The sequence below is a fragment of the Pimephales promelas genome, chromosome 21 (genome assembly GCF_988280905.1).
Source record: "Pimephales promelas chromosome 21, fPimPro1.hap1.1, whole genome shotgun sequence".
In the NCBI taxonomy this organism is placed as follows: domain Eukaryota; kingdom Metazoa; phylum Chordata; class Actinopteri; order Cypriniformes; family Leuciscidae; genus Pimephales; species Pimephales promelas.
Window position 1 is genome coordinate 586,860 of NC_142789.1, and position 17,893 is coordinate 604,752.

The 17,893-nt window shown below is 35.9% G+C and overlaps 1 protein-coding gene across 3 annotated transcripts in view; it reads right to left on the reverse strand.

Annotated features, from left to right (window-relative positions):
* Positions 1–17,893, reverse strand: part of ptprga (protein tyrosine phosphatase receptor type Ga) — a 281,085-nt gene that overhangs the window by 100,132 nt on the left and 163,060 nt on the right. For all 3 annotated transcript variants that reach the window (XM_039656230.2, XM_089125112.1, XM_039656229.2), the window contains exon 3: positions 8,055–8,237. In XM_039656230.2, coding sequence (XP_039512164.2) covers positions 8,055–8,237 — 183 coding nt within the window. The remainder of the gene's footprint in view (positions 1–8,054; positions 8,238–17,893) is intronic.

Consider the following 17,893-nt stretch of genomic DNA (forward strand, 5'->3'; position numbering starts at 1 on the left):
GACTTTATATCACGCAATTCTGACTTTATATCTCGCAATTCTGACTTTATATCTCGCAATTCTGACTTTATATCACGCAATTCTGACTTTATATCTCGCAATTCTGACTTTATATCACGCAATTCTGACTTTATATCTCACAATTCTGACTTTATATCTCGAAATTTTGACTATATCACACAATTCTGACTATATCTCGCAATTCTGACTTTATATCTCGCAATTCTGACTTTATATCACGCAATTCTGACTTTATATCTCACAATTTTGACTTTATATATCACAATTCTGACTTTATATCTCGCAATTCTGACTTTATATCTCGCAATTCTGACTTTATATCTCGCAATTCTGACTTTATATCACGCAATTCGGACTTTATATCTCACAATTCTGACTTTATATATCACAATTCTGACTTTATATCTCGCAATTCTGACTTTATATCACGCAATTCTGACTTTATATCTCGCAATTCTGACTTTATATCTCGCAATTCTGACTTTATATCACGCAATTCTGACTTTATATCTCACAATTTTGACTTTATATATCACAATTCTGACTTTATATCTCGCAATTCTGACTTTATATCACGCAATTCTGACTTTATATCTCGCAATTCTGACTTTATATCTCGCAATTCTGACTTTATATCACGCAATTCTGACTTTATATCTCGCAATTCTGACTTTATATCTCGCAATTCTGACTTTATATCACGCAATTCTGACTTTATATCTCGCAATTCTGACTTTATATCTCGCAATTCTGACTTTATATCACGCAATTCTGACTTTATATCTCACAATTCTGACTTTATATCACGCAATTCTGACTTTATATATCACAATTCTGACTTTATATCTCGCAATTCTGACTTTATATCACGCAATTCTGACTTTATATCTCACAATTCTGACTTTATATCACGCAATTCTGACTTTATATATCACAATTCTGACTTTATATCTCACAATTCTGACTTTATATCTCGCAATTCTGACTTTATATCTCGCAATTCTGACTTTATATCTCACAATTCTGACTTTATATCTCGTAATTCTGACTATATCTCGCAATTCTGACTTTATATCTCGCAATTCTGACTTTATATCTCACAATTCTGACTTTATATCTCACAATTCTGACTTTATATCTCGCAATTCTGACTTTATATCTCACAATTCTGACTTTATATCTCACAATTCTGACTTTATATCTCACAATTCTGACTTTATATCTCGCAATTCTGACTTTATATCTCGCAATTCTGACTTTATATCTCACAATTCTGACTTTATATCTCGCAATTCTGACTTTATATCTCACAATTCTGACTTTATATCTCACAATTCTGACTTTATATCTCGCAATTCTGACTTTATATCTCACAATTCTGACTTTATATCTCGCAATTCTGACTTTATATCACGCAATTCGGACTTTATATCTCACAATTCTGACTTTATATCACGCAATTCTGACTTTATATATCACAATTCTGACTTTATATCACGCAATTCTGACTTTATATCTCACAATTCTGACTTTATATCACGCAATTCTGACTTTATATCACGCAATTCTGACTTTATATCTCACAATTCTGACTTTATATCTCGCAATTCTGACTTTATATCTCACAATTCTGACTTTATATCTCACAATTCTGACTTTATATCTCGCAATTCTGACTTTATATCTCACAATTCTGACTTTATATCTCGCAATTCTGACTTTATATCACGCAATTCTGACTTTATATCTCACAATTCTGACTTTATATCACGCAATTCTGACTTTATATATCACAATTCTGACTTTATATCTCGCAATTCTGACTTTATATCTCACAATTCTGACTTTATATCTCGCAATTCTGACTTTATATCTCACAATTCTGACTTTATATCTCACAATTCTGACTTTATATCTCGCAATTCTGACTTTATATCTCACAATTCTGACTTTATATCTCGCAATTCTGACTTTATATCACGCAATTCGGACTTTATATCTCACAATTCTGACTTTATATCACGCAATTCTGACTTTATATATCACAATTCTGACTTTATATCTCACAATTCTGACTTTATATCTCGCAATTCTGACTTTATATCTCGCAATTCTGACTTTATATCTCACAATTCTGACTTTATATCTCACAATTCTGACTTTATATCTCGCAATTCTGACTTTATATCTCGCAATTCTGACTTTATATCTCACAATTCTGACTTTATATCTCGCAATTCTGACTTTATATCTCACAATTCTGACTTTATATCTCACAATTCTGACTTTATATCTCGCAATTCTGACTTTATATCTCACAATTCTGACTTTATATCTCGCAATTCTGACTTTATATCACGCAATTCGGACTTTATATCTCACAATTCTGACTTTATATCACGCAATTCTGACTTTATATATCACAATTCTGACTTTATATCACGCAATTCTGACTTTATATCTCACAATTCTGACTTTATATCACGCAATTCTGACTTTATATCACGCAATTCTGACTTTATATCTCACAATTCTGACTTTATATCTCGCAATTCTGACTTTATATCTCACAATTCTGACTTTATATCTCACAATTCTGACTTTATATCTCGCAATTCTGACTTTATATCTCACAATTCTGACTTTATATCTCGCAATTCTGACTTTATATCACGCAATTCTGACTTTATATCTCACAATTCTGACTTTATATCACACAATTCTGACTTTATATATCACAATTCTGACTTTATATCTCGCAATTCTGACTTTATATCTCACAATTCTGACTTTATATCTCGCAATTCTGACTTTATATCTCACAATTCTGACTTTATATCTCACAATTCTGACTTTATATCTCGCAATTCTGACTTTATATCTCACAATTCTGACTTTATATCTCGCAATTCTGACTTTATATCACGCAATTCGGACTTTATATCTCACAATTCTGACTTTATATCACGCAATTCTGACTTTATATATCACAATTCTGACTTTATATCTCACAATTCTGACTTTATATCTCGCAATTCTGACTTTATATCTCGCAATTCTGACTTTATATCTCACAATTCTGACTTTATATCTCGTAATTCTGACTATATCTCGCAATTCTGACTTTATATCTCGCAATTCTGACTTTATATCTCACAATTCTGACTTTATATCTCACAATTCTGACTTTATATCTCGCAATTCTGACTTTATATCTCACAATTCTGACTTTATATCTCACAATTCTGACTTTATATCTCACAATTCTGACTTTATATCTCGCAATTCTGACTTTATATCTCGCAATTCTGACTTTATATCTCACAATTCTGACTTTATATCTCGCAATTTTGACTATATCACACAATTCTGACTATATCTCGAAATTTTGACTATATCACACAATTCTGACTTTATATCTCGAAATTTTGACTATATCACACAATTCTGACTTTATATCTCGAAATTTTGACTATATCACACAATTCTGACTATATCTCGAAATTTTGACTATATCACACAATTCTGACTTTATATCTCGAAATTTTGACTATATCTCACAATTCTGACTTTATATCTCGAAATTTTGACTATATCACACAATTCTGACTATATCTCGCAATTCTGACTTTATATCTCGCAATTCTGACTTTATATCACGCAATTCTGACTTTATATCTCACAATTTTGACTTTATATATCACAATTCTGACTTTATATCTCGCAATTCTGACTTTATATATCACAATTCTGACTTTATATCTCGCAATTCTGACTTTATATCACGCAATTCTGACTTTATATCTCGCAATTCTGACTTTATATCTCGCAATTCTGACTTTATATCACGCAATTCTGACTTTATATCACGCAATTCTGACTTTATATCTCGCAATTCTGACTTTATATCTCGCAATTCTGACTTTATATCACGCAATTCTGACTTTATATCTCACAATTCTGACTTTATATCACGCAATTCTGACTTTATATCTCACAATTTTGACTTTATATCTCGCAATTCTGACTTTATATCACGCAATTCTGACTTTATATATCACAATTCTGACTTTATATCTCGCAATTCTGACTTTATATCTCACAATTCTGACTTTATATCACGCAATTCTGACTTTATATCTCACAATTTTGACTTTATATCTCGCAATTCTGACTTTATATCACGCAATTCTGACTTTATATCTCACAATTCTGACTTTATATCTCACAATTCTGACTTTATATCTCGCAATTCTGACTTTATATCACGCAATTCTGACTTTATATCTCGCAATTCTGACTTTATATCTCACAATTCTGACTTTATATCTCACAATTCTGACTTTATATCTCACAATTCTGACTTTATATCTCGCAATTCTGACTTTATATCACGCAATTCTGACTTTATTTCACACAATTATGACTTTATATCTCACAATTCTGACTTTATATCTCGCAATTCTGACTTTATATCACGCAATTCTGACTTTATTTCACACAATTCTGACTTTATATATCACAATTCTGACTTTATATCTCGCAATTCTGACTTTATATCTCGCAATTCTGAGTTTATATCTCACAATTCTGACTTTATATCTCGCAATTCTGACTTTATATCTCGCAATTCTGACTTTATATCACGCAATTCTGACTTTATATCACGCAATTCTGACTTTATATCTCGCAATTCTGACTTTATATCACGCAATTCTGACTTTATATCACGCAATTCTGACTTTATATCTCACAATTCTGACTTTATATCTCGCAATTCTGACTTTATATCTCGCAATTCTGACTTTATATCTCGCAATTCTGACTTTATATCACGCAATTCTGACTTTATATCTCGCAATTCTGACTTTATATCTCACAATTCTGACTTTATGTCTTGCAATTCTGACTTTATATCTCGCAATTCTGACTTTATATCTCGCAATTCTGACTTTATTTCTCAAAATTCTGACTTTATATCTCGCAATTCTGACTTTATGTCTCACAATTCTGACTATATCTCGCAATTGCAACTTTATATCTCGCAATTCTGACTTTATATCTCGCAATTCTGACTTTATATCTCGCAATCGTAACTTTATATCTCGCAATTCTGACTTTATATTTCGCAATTCTGACTTTATATCTCGCAATTGCAACTTTATATCACACAATTCTGACTTTATATCTCGCAATTGTGAGAAATAAAGTCAGAACTGTGAGATAAAAAATCGCAATTACCTTTTACATTTTTCATTTTCTGGCGGAAACAAGCTTCCATAGTGAAGAGATCATTTCAAATGGCTTTTTTTGCTTCCTTTTGTTATTTCATAAAACAAGAGCCATAAAAAAAATGCTTCCGTCAAAGAGCATTTAGATTCACAAATTGGTCTTCCGCACCAGGACCGGACTTTAATTAATGGGCGCAACCTGAAATAGCACAGCCTTTGTTGGACAGATTTCTTTTCCTGATTGAATTTCCGAGTGATTTTTTCTTGCCGCTTGCCACAAGAGATTTGTGTCCTATTTAAGAGAACGACTCCTCTGAAACCTCACTTGTAATCTTAGCGAAACAGGCTAGTGTCCAGGCATTGAGATATTGAAGCAATCAACTGGTGGCAGTCTGAATCCGTCACCACGGCAACGACGAGCGACGACTCGGAGGAGAAACGCAGACACACACTCTCGAGCCTGGGAAAAAACAACGTCCTTCTCTCGACTCCTCTTTAAGTTGTTTGGTCTTTTGTTGATTTTTTGACGTAATCCGACATGAGAGGGAGAATCAGTTTCATTAGCTATTCCGGCTTTGAGCTTCATGAGCTTTAACAAACAGGCAGGAATTAGACGGCTAAGCCAGCAGGACCTTGGAACGGCAGCTTGTGAAAACTAGGCCTCGCCTGCCAGCAAATCCTTGATCAATGCAAATGTTTCTTCAAGGTTCCAAGATCTCATGAATTTCTTAAGTTTAATTTGGTGTGAGAAGCTTGTGTATCGGCAAGTCCAGCAACACACACACACACACACTCGCTCGATCGCTTGCAAAAACGCCTCTAGGATTGGAATAACACACTGCTTTTACTGTTCCTGCAGTATATGGCATGAAGAGCACTGTGCACAGTAGGTGATATTTCAGTTTAGTTCGTGGACCAGAACACACACCGAGAGGTAGACCGTACCAAACAATGCAATGAACATCATCTTCCGTTTTCAACACAACACATAGATTCGACCGCCTAAAAATAAGGCATCTTAATAGAAAATTGGATTAATAAGGATTTGAACTTATTTTATTACATATTTATAATTCGTTTTTGTTATATTTTTATAATAAACAATTAATTTATCATTTTTTTTTTTTTATTCAATTAAACAATCCTCCAACACAATATTTCAAGATCTGGTATTTCAGCTGTAATTATTACAATGCTGCTTCTTTTCAAGGTTTGGATGGTTGATATATTAAAAATAATTAACCATGATTCATTTTGTGATTGTAGAGGATTCAAGATTGGCTATGTTTTTCAATAATTATAAAAAACATGTTGTTTGATTTGTGTTTTTTAGCATTCATATTAGGTTTGTGTGTGTGTGTGTGTGTGTGTGTGTGTGTGTTTAATATAATACAATAATTTGAAGTCATCTGTTATGTGGTGTACACTACACTATATACAGTACAGTGCGCTAGTGCACGTTCTTTTTTCACATTTATCTTTTCCCGGACGAGTGTTTCGCTCAAGGTGAGAAGGTCAAGGGTCACTTGACGTCCATAGAGAAAATGATTTAAAACATTGATTGAGTCATGCATAATTCAGAGGTGCCGGGTTTGTAGGTTTATTGTGCCGCCCTGTTCCAGGTGATTATTTCTCTGATAAAACACTCATGTGTCAGTTATAAATAGCAGAGCTGCTCTCCATTATTCATGGGACAACAGCGGGACATTTGTCTTCCTCTGCACGGATTATGTTAAGGAGGGAAATGCTGGGCGATTCGTGTCTGTGTAAACTTCCTCAATACACTGCGCCGCAGAACTGCTTAATGGTGCAAGACTGGAGCAGCAAAACTGAATTCGGGTGTGAGGAGTTCAGGCGGAGATCGCATCGGAAAAGTATGAAAGAGCTCGAAACTACAAGAGTTGAACACTTCCATTCATTTATAGAAGTCAAAGGCACGTGTTTCTGTAGCATTGAATCCAGCGTATTCTTTATCCATTCCATTTCCAAACCAAGTCTCTAATAAAAATATTTAAAAATATAAAATAATAATAAAATAAAAAATAATTACTCACCCCTGTGTCATCCAAGATGTCCATATCAGTCGAAAAGAAATTAAGGTTTTTGATGAAAACATTCCAGGATTTTTCTCCATATAATGGACTTCAATGGGGTCCAAACGGTTCAGTTTCAGTGCAAACTGTTCAAAGGGCTTTAAACGACTCCAGACGATGAATAAGGGTCTTATCTAGTGACGTTCGTCAAAATGAACAAATAGTCAGTTCGTTCATTTCGTTCATTGAATGAATCAAATGACTCAAAAAAAGATTTGTTCATTTTGATGAACAGGAGAGTCACGAACATTGCTATAAGACCCTTATTCATCGTCGGGTGTCGTTTAAAGCCCTTTGAACAGTTTGCACTGAAACTCTCATTTGGACCTTGAGCCGTTTGGTCCCCATTGAAGTCCATTATATGGAGAAAATCCTGGAATGTTTTCATCAAAAACCTTAATTTCTTTTCAACTGAAGAAAGAAAGACATGGACATCTTGGATGACACGGGGGCGAGTAAATTATCAGCAAAAGTGTTTTAAAAGTGAACTACTCCTTTAATAGATGATTTTAGGTAATGTTATGACCCATTTTAAACCCCATTCAGTTTCTTAAAAACACTGTAAGCCTAGAAGATTGTATAACAATTGCAACTAATGGTCTCTACGATCAACTTGCGCCTGAGAAACGCAACCCAGGACATTCTGCCTTATATCTGATGCCATGATATTTTTGGTGAACTATCCCTGTCTGTGTCTGTGCGCATTTACCAGTTTTGCCTGTATTCTTCATTGACGTCTTGTTGGACGACTCTACATCAAACCCGTCCAGCGTGAGTTCCTGGTACTCCATCGAGACCTTAGTGTCTTGGTCGGCTATATTGATCGGCGATTGGTTTCTCTCCTGACACTCAGGAAAAGCTGCCGTCCACCCTGTATCTGGTCCGTACGTCCCTGCAGAAGAGAGAGACAGCAAATCAATGGATCATCACACTGCAAACAGCAGCCGAGCGCTCCCAGGCTCACTTTATATTTCATAAATGCCAGTCAAAACACACTCGAGCTGGCCTGAAACGACCATCTGTCAGTCTGTCTGTCGAGAAACTAACAAAAAAAAGAGTCGTCACACTTGAATACAAGACCTTTCAACCACACAGACCAAAGCAGACGTTTTCTTTTAATTTCCACTGAAAAGTTGTAATCAACTTTTGGAAGTTAAAATAAATTATATCAATATTTGACAAGGCCTTTTCTTCTCAACCTCAGATTTCCCTTTGACAGAGGAGTGACCAAAAGTTAGTTAGCTAACAAGCTAACTCTTGCTAATGGCATGAATGGTTCTCTGATCGTCCGCATGACACAAGTAAATAGAATTTTAGCTATATTTACTTGCGCTTTATCTAATCAATAAAATTGTGGCAACAGATTACAAGCAATATTGTTCATTAAATTTAGTAATAAGTATTCCTTAAAAGTTATGAACCATTTAAAATGAGTAAAGTTTACACCAAAAAATTAAGCAAAAATATCTGAATAACAGACAGACGTCAAAGATTAATTAAGAACTCTTTATTTTAAGTTGCCAACATTGAAGACACGTGATGTTAACAAGCAGAATCACTGAAGGAGAAACCTAAAACAAACACCGATCACCATAATGGCGACTTAAATGTAGGTTTTACTCATTTTAAATGGTTTACTTTTAAGGAATTAATTTGAATATTTATTACTAAATTCTAATTTGTTAAATTTAATTAATAATATTGCTTGTAATCTGTTGCCCCATCATAAAGGGCATTCTGTGATGATATCTAGCAGTGACGGCATGCTGGGTAATGTATTTCTCATTTGTTCCTCCATGTTCACAATTGAACTAAAACAAGGGAACGAGTTAAAACAAGGCCTATCTAAAATTAAGGAACAAATGAATGTTTTCAACACATCTTTAATTCTTTGCTGAATTCTATTTATCTTCCCTGAAGATTACTTTGTCCAAAAATCTGAATTGAAGCGTACACTGTAAAAAAATATTTTCAAGATTTGTTATCACAACATATTTTCTTTTGTCAAATCAACTTTATTTAGTTGAGGTAACTTATTATTTTGAGTTTCTGATGATTAAATTAATCTCCTTCATTGTATTAACTCACTTTTTCCAGTTCAATCCACTTTTAAAAATTTTAAAGCAACCAGGTTACTTACTTTTTTAAGTTAAAACAACAATATTTTTTACAGTGTAGTAATCACAACATTTTTTTCTTTTGTCAAATCAACTTAAATAATTTAATTAGTTCAGATAACATATAATTTTGAGTTTCTGATGATTAAATCATTCTCCTTCATTGTATTAACTCACTTTTTCCAGTTCAATGAACTTAAAATTTTAAGGCAACGAGGTTACTTACTTTTTTAAGTTAAACCAACAATATTTTTTTACAGTGTACATAAGCAGCTTCCCCATCACTGTGCAAAAACTATCAGTGATCCTTGTCATCTTAAACACAATAAAACAAAAGTATGAGCAGACAATTTTACTTCAGCACACAAAATGAGACAAGCAAACAAGACAAGGATGTTTTAAGAGTCCATTAAAGAGTTTGAAGCGGCGCTTATACAGTTAAACTCTGCCAAATCATAAATGCGCCTGTCAGAGCAATAACCTGACGAGACACTGTAGCGCCGACTCGAGTGTGTGTGTGTGTGTGTGTGCGAGTGTTTCTGCTCTCTCACACTCGCTGAGAGGTGAGCAGTGGTCCACCAACAGCTAAACAGAACGTGCAGCCCTAATTGAAAGCAATCCTCAGCTGCCGGCCTTTAAGATGTATTTGTCGACAATTACCCCAGCCCTGCAAGCATCCGGACCCATCCGAAATGCGTATTTCATCAAATTAGGATTCGCCGTCCTCATCCTCGGCCCTCGCTGCAGCCTTGGGCCGTATCGATCGGACAGGTCTGGGTTTCATACGGAGAGGCAGAGTGCTATAGATCCGGCTAATGAAAGAGAGCGAGGACTCGCGTGTGAAGAGATTACTCACTCCTTAATGCAGCCCTAACAGGGTTAGAAAAACTGCACACGCAAACCTAATCCCAACCACACCTCGGGACACGCATCTCAGATGAGAAAAACAAAGGTCCGAGTACAGAGCCCTGCCTCCCAGCACAAAAACAGACATCGCTGCTATATTTGTTCTGCTGGGTTTATGGTTTTGTTTGTTCCGTTAGATCCATTTGTTAACGCATTAAGCCTTGTCCAGTTAACATTAGCATATTTATGATATTCTATTATCCTGTCTGTTTTAGGCCCAAAACGTACTCGACGCAGATACGTGAATGCAAATACTTCTAGTACGCAAACCTGACTTCACAAGGACCTTTTAACCCTCTGGTTATCAACCCGCAAATTACTTTTGATCAAATTAATTTTTTTTTATTTTTGTCCCAATCAGGGATGGGCAACGTCGGTCCTCCTACAGAGTTTAGCTCCAACCTAAAAAAAATCACCTGCCTGTAACTTTCTAGTAATCCTGAAGACGTTGATCATCTTGTTAAGGTGTGTTTGATTAGAGTTGAAGCTAAACTCTGTAGGATCAAAAAAAAAAAAAAAAAAAAAAAATTGTTTTTAAAGTTTTTATGTTAGTATGAAAAAAATACCGGCACTTGTTATCTTTGGGATCACCTGGAGACCCTGCATAGTAAATATACAAAATTCATCATCAAAATCAGAAACAACGAAGAAACAATGCAGATCACATAGACAGAAATAAAGTGGCACACTTACAACAATGCAAAAAACACACACACGCACACACACACACAGGAATACGATAAAAGGTATCTTTTCCTTGTTAATCAGAGTTTTTGTCTTAACCAGATGCGACGGCGCCACGCGAAGTTTCTAATTTAGAAACGTTCCTATTTCTGCGACTGACGGATCCGCCCACACTGAGATCTCATTGGATGGAAGTTCTGCTTGTCATGAATATTTAATCATCAAACATGGACGACGAAGAACTGATTGTCGAAGTATTAGGTCACTGTGCCACAAGCGATAATGGATAATGTACCTCAGATTTTGAAAGCATATAATATAGCGTTCAAAATGAATTCTATGCAAACATACAACTGTACTTGTTAATGTTTTGATTTTTAATAACATTATTTCTTGATTTGATTATGTCCTTACCCATTTCCAATGTGAGTGCGAGCCAGCAGTGCGCTTTCGAAGAGAGACTCCGCCCACACGCTGTTCTGAATGGCTGCGATTTTTGATTGACAGACACACTTGTCGTCGCTGGAATTATATCACGTCGTGTGTAGTTAGGACACGGTGTAACTGTTCATTTCTGTTCATTTTTGTTTTACCGTTCGCAACTGAAACGTAACGTAACATTATTGAAAAACATTATTGAAAAACTTTTAATAGAAAGTTTTAGATTTTTTAATATTTAGATATGAATCCAACTGTAAAAACTTGTGAAAAGATATATAGTTTGGTTAGTCAAGTAGCTTATAGTGGAGGTCTATTGCCATCTAGTGGTTAAAGTGATATTTTTTTTTTATTTTAAAACAGCATTTTCCCAAAAATTGTCAAAAATCTTACACTCAACCATGTAAAATTACCCATGTTATCTCCACGAATGAAAATCAGAAATCTGAGTCTTTTATAAAGTGAATATTACATACAATGCTGTTTTTTTGTAAAAAGCTTATTTAAATAAACATTAATTTATAGAAATTTAAAAAATATAAAAAAATACTCCAAAAACTGCACAAATGTTGAATAAAAACATTAATAAACAGAGTAAAATTACATCTATAAAAAATATATATTACACTGTTACAAAATGTAATGTTATTGTCTGGGGTCCCTAGAGACCCCAAGGATAATGAGTGTAGACACAAATGAAGATAATACAAGGGTTAAATGTTTATATTTAAAAAAAAAATACTAATTGGAGTAGAAACAATTGTGTGTGTTCGTATACAACTTCAAAAAAAATCTTCAGAAAAATGTACATTTACTGTATCAAATATAAACAAATGAATTATGTCGAATTGAATTGTAAGCTTGTGAAGTGAATCGAATCCTGAAATTTGTGAACTGAAAATAGGACTGACTGAATTCACTTCTATTGCTCACAGCCTCGTTTTCATTTGTGTCAAATTAAATATAGCGTCTACTGTAGGGTCCGTACTAGCAAGCGTTAGCATAAATTGTCTTATACAGTCCGCTGTTGCTTTCATGTCAACTACAGCCAAGGCAGGGCTTCATTTTCTGAGCAAGCAATGATTGCGTTTATACTTTAATACTTGAACAACAACAAATCTGATTAAATGGCACAGACATCACTATCGCCCCCTTAAGTACTGGAGTTGCTACTACATACGCACAAGACTAAAATATCATGCACAATAGGATCACATTTCTTAATGCCATGAACAACCATTTGCATTTACATATTTCCTAACATTGACCAACTGTCTATCGATTTAACCAGCGCTCTGTCCATACAAACACACCGTGGAAAGCTGTTCTTGCAGCCGTACAGAGGGGAAGGTTCAACCTATTGGAGCATTAAATAGTAGTGAGAGATCTCAGCCTCCCTCTGTTTTGATTTACCCTTCATTCCTCCCTCTAGACAGAAAGGGAGGGAGACAGACCAGGTGTCAAATCAACATTTCATTCACCTCTGACCCCTCTCTCAGCTCGATCAATACCGCCTCTGTTCACCGTTTCCTTCTCTTTTTTTACTTTGTTGAGAGAGAGAAAGAGAATGATAGAAGCAGATGGATCTCCTAAAATGAGATTACCTTTTGAGGCAAAAGACGTTAGCTTTGCTACGAGAACACACAACCACTTTAACCATTGGTTCTCTCGAGCTTTAAAGAGACAGTTCACCTGAAATGAAAAATCAGCCGCATGTCTTTCTGAGGAACACAACAATATTTCTTCAAATAAAAGCTTGAACAGTACGATAAATATAATATTTTTAAATGCAATTTCATTTTTTTTTTATGAATTCGCTTTTCTCTTCAGTATTAGATCGGTACACAAATCATTTACAGCACCAAAAATAATTTGACTTATAAGGTTCATTCAAGTGTGTTTTATCTCCTTTCGCCTTCAGAACTGACTCTCCGTGGCATTGATTCATCAAGGTGCTGAAAGCATTCTTCAGAAATGTTGGCCCATATTGATAGGATAGCATCTTGCAGTTGATGGAGATTTGTGGGACGAAGCTCCCGATCCACCACATCCCAAAGATGCTCTATTGGGTTGAGATCTGGTGACTGTGGCGGCCATTTTGGTACAGTCAACTCATTGACATGTTCAAGAAACCAATTTGAAATGATTCATGGTGCATCATCCTGCTGGAAGTAGCCATCAGAGGATGGGGACATGGTGGCCATAAAGGGATGGACATGGTCAGAAACAATGCTCAGGTAGGCCGTGGCGTTTAAACGATGCCCAATTGGCACTAAAGTGTGCCAAGAAAACCATTACACCACCACCACCAGCCTGCACAGTGGGAACAAGGCATGATGATCCATGATCTCATTCTGTTTACGCCAAATTCTGAAATCCAGACTCATCAGACCAGGCAACATTTCTCCAGTCTTCAACTGTCCAGTTTTGGTGAGCTCTTGCAGATTGTGGCCTCTTTTTCCTATTTGTAGTGGAGATGAGTGGTACCCGGTGGGGTCTTCTGCTGTTCAAGGTTGTGTGTGTTGTGTCTTTGCTGCATACCTCGGTTGTAACGAGTGGTTATTTCAGTCAAAGTCGCTCTTCTATCGGCTTGAATCAGTCGACCTCTGACCTCTCGCATCAACAAGGCATTTTGGCCCACAGGACTGACCCATACTGGATGTTTTTCCCTTTTCACTCCATTCTTTGTAAACCCTAGAAATGGTTGTGTGTGAAAATCCCAGTAACTGAGCAGATTGTGAAACACTCAGACACCAACAACCATTGCTTAAATCCCCTTTCTTTCCCATTCTGACATTCAGTTTGGAGTTCAGGAGATTGTCTTGACCAGGACCACACCCCTAAATGCACTGAACTGCCATGTGATTGGTCGATTAGATGATTGCATTAATGAGAAATTGAACAGATGTTCCTAATAATCCTCTAGGTGAATGTATATGTAAGTATTGCATTTCATTTGTGAATAAATCAATATATTAAGATATTATCCTAATGTCACTAAGCCATACACGAACTGCACATAAAGCATGAAAAACAAAAAAGATTTATAAAACAAAGAGAAGAGAAGTTTCTTCCCCACCCCCTCGTCGCTTTCAGAAACAAGACGTGCCACTCAAACCTCGTCTGACACGTACAACCATGGCCTCGTCACAGCGTGTCAAAGGGAGACACTGTGAGGAAAGGCCCCGTCCGCTAATGCTGCTGTTCTCATGCATATTTCACCAGGAACTGTCTCCCGATCTCCAGAGAGCTGACGTGAGAGGAGGATCTTCAGTGTAAATATACCCAAATGTTGCGTTTGCCCCTCAGAGACAATGTGCTTTTCACTTAATTAGCAACAATTCTCCACACAGCTCTGCAATATACCCACCTCACACCATTCAGACTGAACACAAGTGCGTTTGTGCAAGAACATCTGAAGAGAACTGACATTACGTTTGCCCGATATCAGCACTGCGGCTCGATGAACACACACGCCGTTTGGATGGGCGAGACGGAGACAGACCAAACATCTCCTGTGGCTTCTCTCAGGGTTTCTGACGTGTGTATGATATGTCACACGAAGCCTGTCTCTCGGCTGCAGGTGCATTAGTGATGGGTCATAAACACACACACACACACACACACACACACACACCGGCTTGACTGCAGTGAACGCTTTCCAGTATTCCCTTTCCATCACACACACACACACACACACACTCTCAACCCTTATGGAGAGTTTCAAAGCATGCTTCAAACTTCTAGATTAAAACAGCTATTTAAATGTAGGAACCTATTGTAATAATAATAATAATAATAATAAGCTAGATTTTCAGTAACACATTATTGCTATTTTTAAATTGATACTTTTATCCAGCAAATATGCATTCAATTGATTTCCAAATAATGCTGTTTTCAAACTTTCTGTTCATCAAAGAATCCTGAAAATGCAGTATAACCATCTTATGATAATGATAATAATAATAACAAATGTTTCTTGAACACCAAATCAGCATTGGATGGATTGATAGAACTGTTATAATTTTCAAGAAAATACAGTAATAAATCAAATACATTTATTTATAAACATGAGTGAAATTTTGGACAGCTGGTGGCGCTAGAGGGATTGAGTTGGAGACTCCAAATTTGCTATGGAGACTTTTCAGACTGTCCTCTATCAGTCTACCAAATTTCATAACTTTCCAGCAAGCGGTTCTATGGGCTGCCATAGACACCCAGTCGAAATAATAAAAATAATAATAATAATAACAACAATAATTATAATAGGAAGAACGATTACAATAGACAACTTCGGTGCTTGGCCCCTAATAATCATAATGAATGTTTCTTGAACACCAAATCAGCATTGGATGGATGGATAGAACTGTTATCATTTCTAAGTAAATACATAAATACTAATATATCAAATATATTTATTTCTGTTGATATATAGAGATGCAGTCTCGTCATAGATCCCAAGGGAAAGGCCGTTTGAGGAGCGAATCATTGGTCTGTTTATCGTCCTCCATAATGCCCTATTAAAGAGGTGCTTTCTCTGACACAAATTCTACTTTCTTTAATTAGATCAATGATTGCGCTTAATTACTCAAATAGGCTTTGTGGCATCAGCGCCAAAGCCATCAAAGCTGAGACCTGCATGGAGAAACTGAACCGTGGGCCTGTCGTCATCTCCACAGGGGCCGGGATTAGCATAACGTGCGTTAGAAATTTGACAAATAAAAGCACTTTTGGGAAAACAAAGCAGGAAAATAATTAGGAATCAAGTGGCGTAAACACTGCTGACACTTTGGAAGTCTTTGATCCATGTGAGATCCCAAGGCAAATTCTTGGGATGAAACATAAAAAAGGGATAAGTTTAATATGCCGTAGCCCTATGCTAACAGGCTAACAGCTAATGAGTGAGGCGTCTGTGTTGATACCTCTCTGAATGACTGGTTTGCGTATCGTTAATGCAACGAGAGCTGTTACTAGCGAGATTGTGCTCAATTTGACTGCATAAATACTGGCAGTCTTTCTCCGTCTGAAACCATTCACCTTGGTCATGATGGGCGCTGCGTGGTGTTAGCGTCGGCTGTTTGAAGTGCAGAGGTGGACAGGGTAAAAGTAGCTTGTCTGGAGGAATCTTGCGCTGCGTTAATTAGAAGTGGCGTGTGTTTATGTTTGTGTGTGTGTGAGTGTGTATGTGTCCAGGCAAGAAGAGAAACCCAGTGGGATTTGAAGCCCATGAGCAAAAGCTGTCAAGAGCGACTGGAGATCCACACGCTGTCAGAGAACATTTCACGGCGGCCAGCAACACACACACACACACACACACACAAACAAAGAAAAACAGACACATTCTCCAAAAATCACACGTATTTCCACATCAGTTGGAGCCTCAATCTCATGAAAAGGCAGATTTCTCACCTCACACAAACTTTACGTCGTCTTTGTGTCATCCACACGCTGTTGAACTGTATTCTGGGTGCCAATTCGCATGCTATCCACCCTACATTACATGCGAGATTGGAATTAGCATGTCCCAGATCATATACGTTGGAAATAGCATGCCAAATGTACCCAGATGGTGTGCTATTATTAGATTTTTGGGAAATAATGGTTGGATAATATTTCCCACAACCCCTTACGCAACGGAAGAGAAGGATTGATGGCTCTCCGCAGACTCTGCTAAACAAATGTAAAGGATGCAAAGCAGAAGCTGCCACGGCACTTTTAATAAAGCAATAAAACTGCGATTTCACCACAGTTAAAGGGGTTTCTAATGCACAGATAACACATAGTTACTTTTATTACATTAGTGTCTCTCTTGGATCTAAAAATACATCTACAAAATGGCCATTTCATATGAATTTGTGAAATTTTTAGAAAAAAGCATGAAAGTCCAAATCAAACCGTCAGTGGGGCGTAAGCAGGAAAAAGTTTGGTAACACTTTACAATACGTGTGCACTAATACACATTAATTCATGCTTAACTAATGCACAGATAATACTGAATTAATGTGTAAAAAATGATTATCTAAGCTATTCATTAATGATTATCACATTAGGAACTAATTAAGAGTCTGTAAGGTTAATGTATTAGTTCATACATTAATTGCTATTAATTAAATATGTAATTGTGGATTTATTCCATAATAACTCATTTTTTTAACTAATAGTATTAATTAATATGTTAATTACCAGAATGAGCCAAAGCCTTGTATTTCAACTTCCAGGTAATATGACAGGTACACTAATATGCATTAATACATGATTAATTACTTCATTGTTGATGCTAATTCATGTGCAAATTACTACAATTACTAAATGACTAGTTAATAATGATGTGCCCCAACAAGTAAAGTCATAACATAATGATACCTTTGCAAATCATTAGCTAATGATTAATTAAAGCAGACAA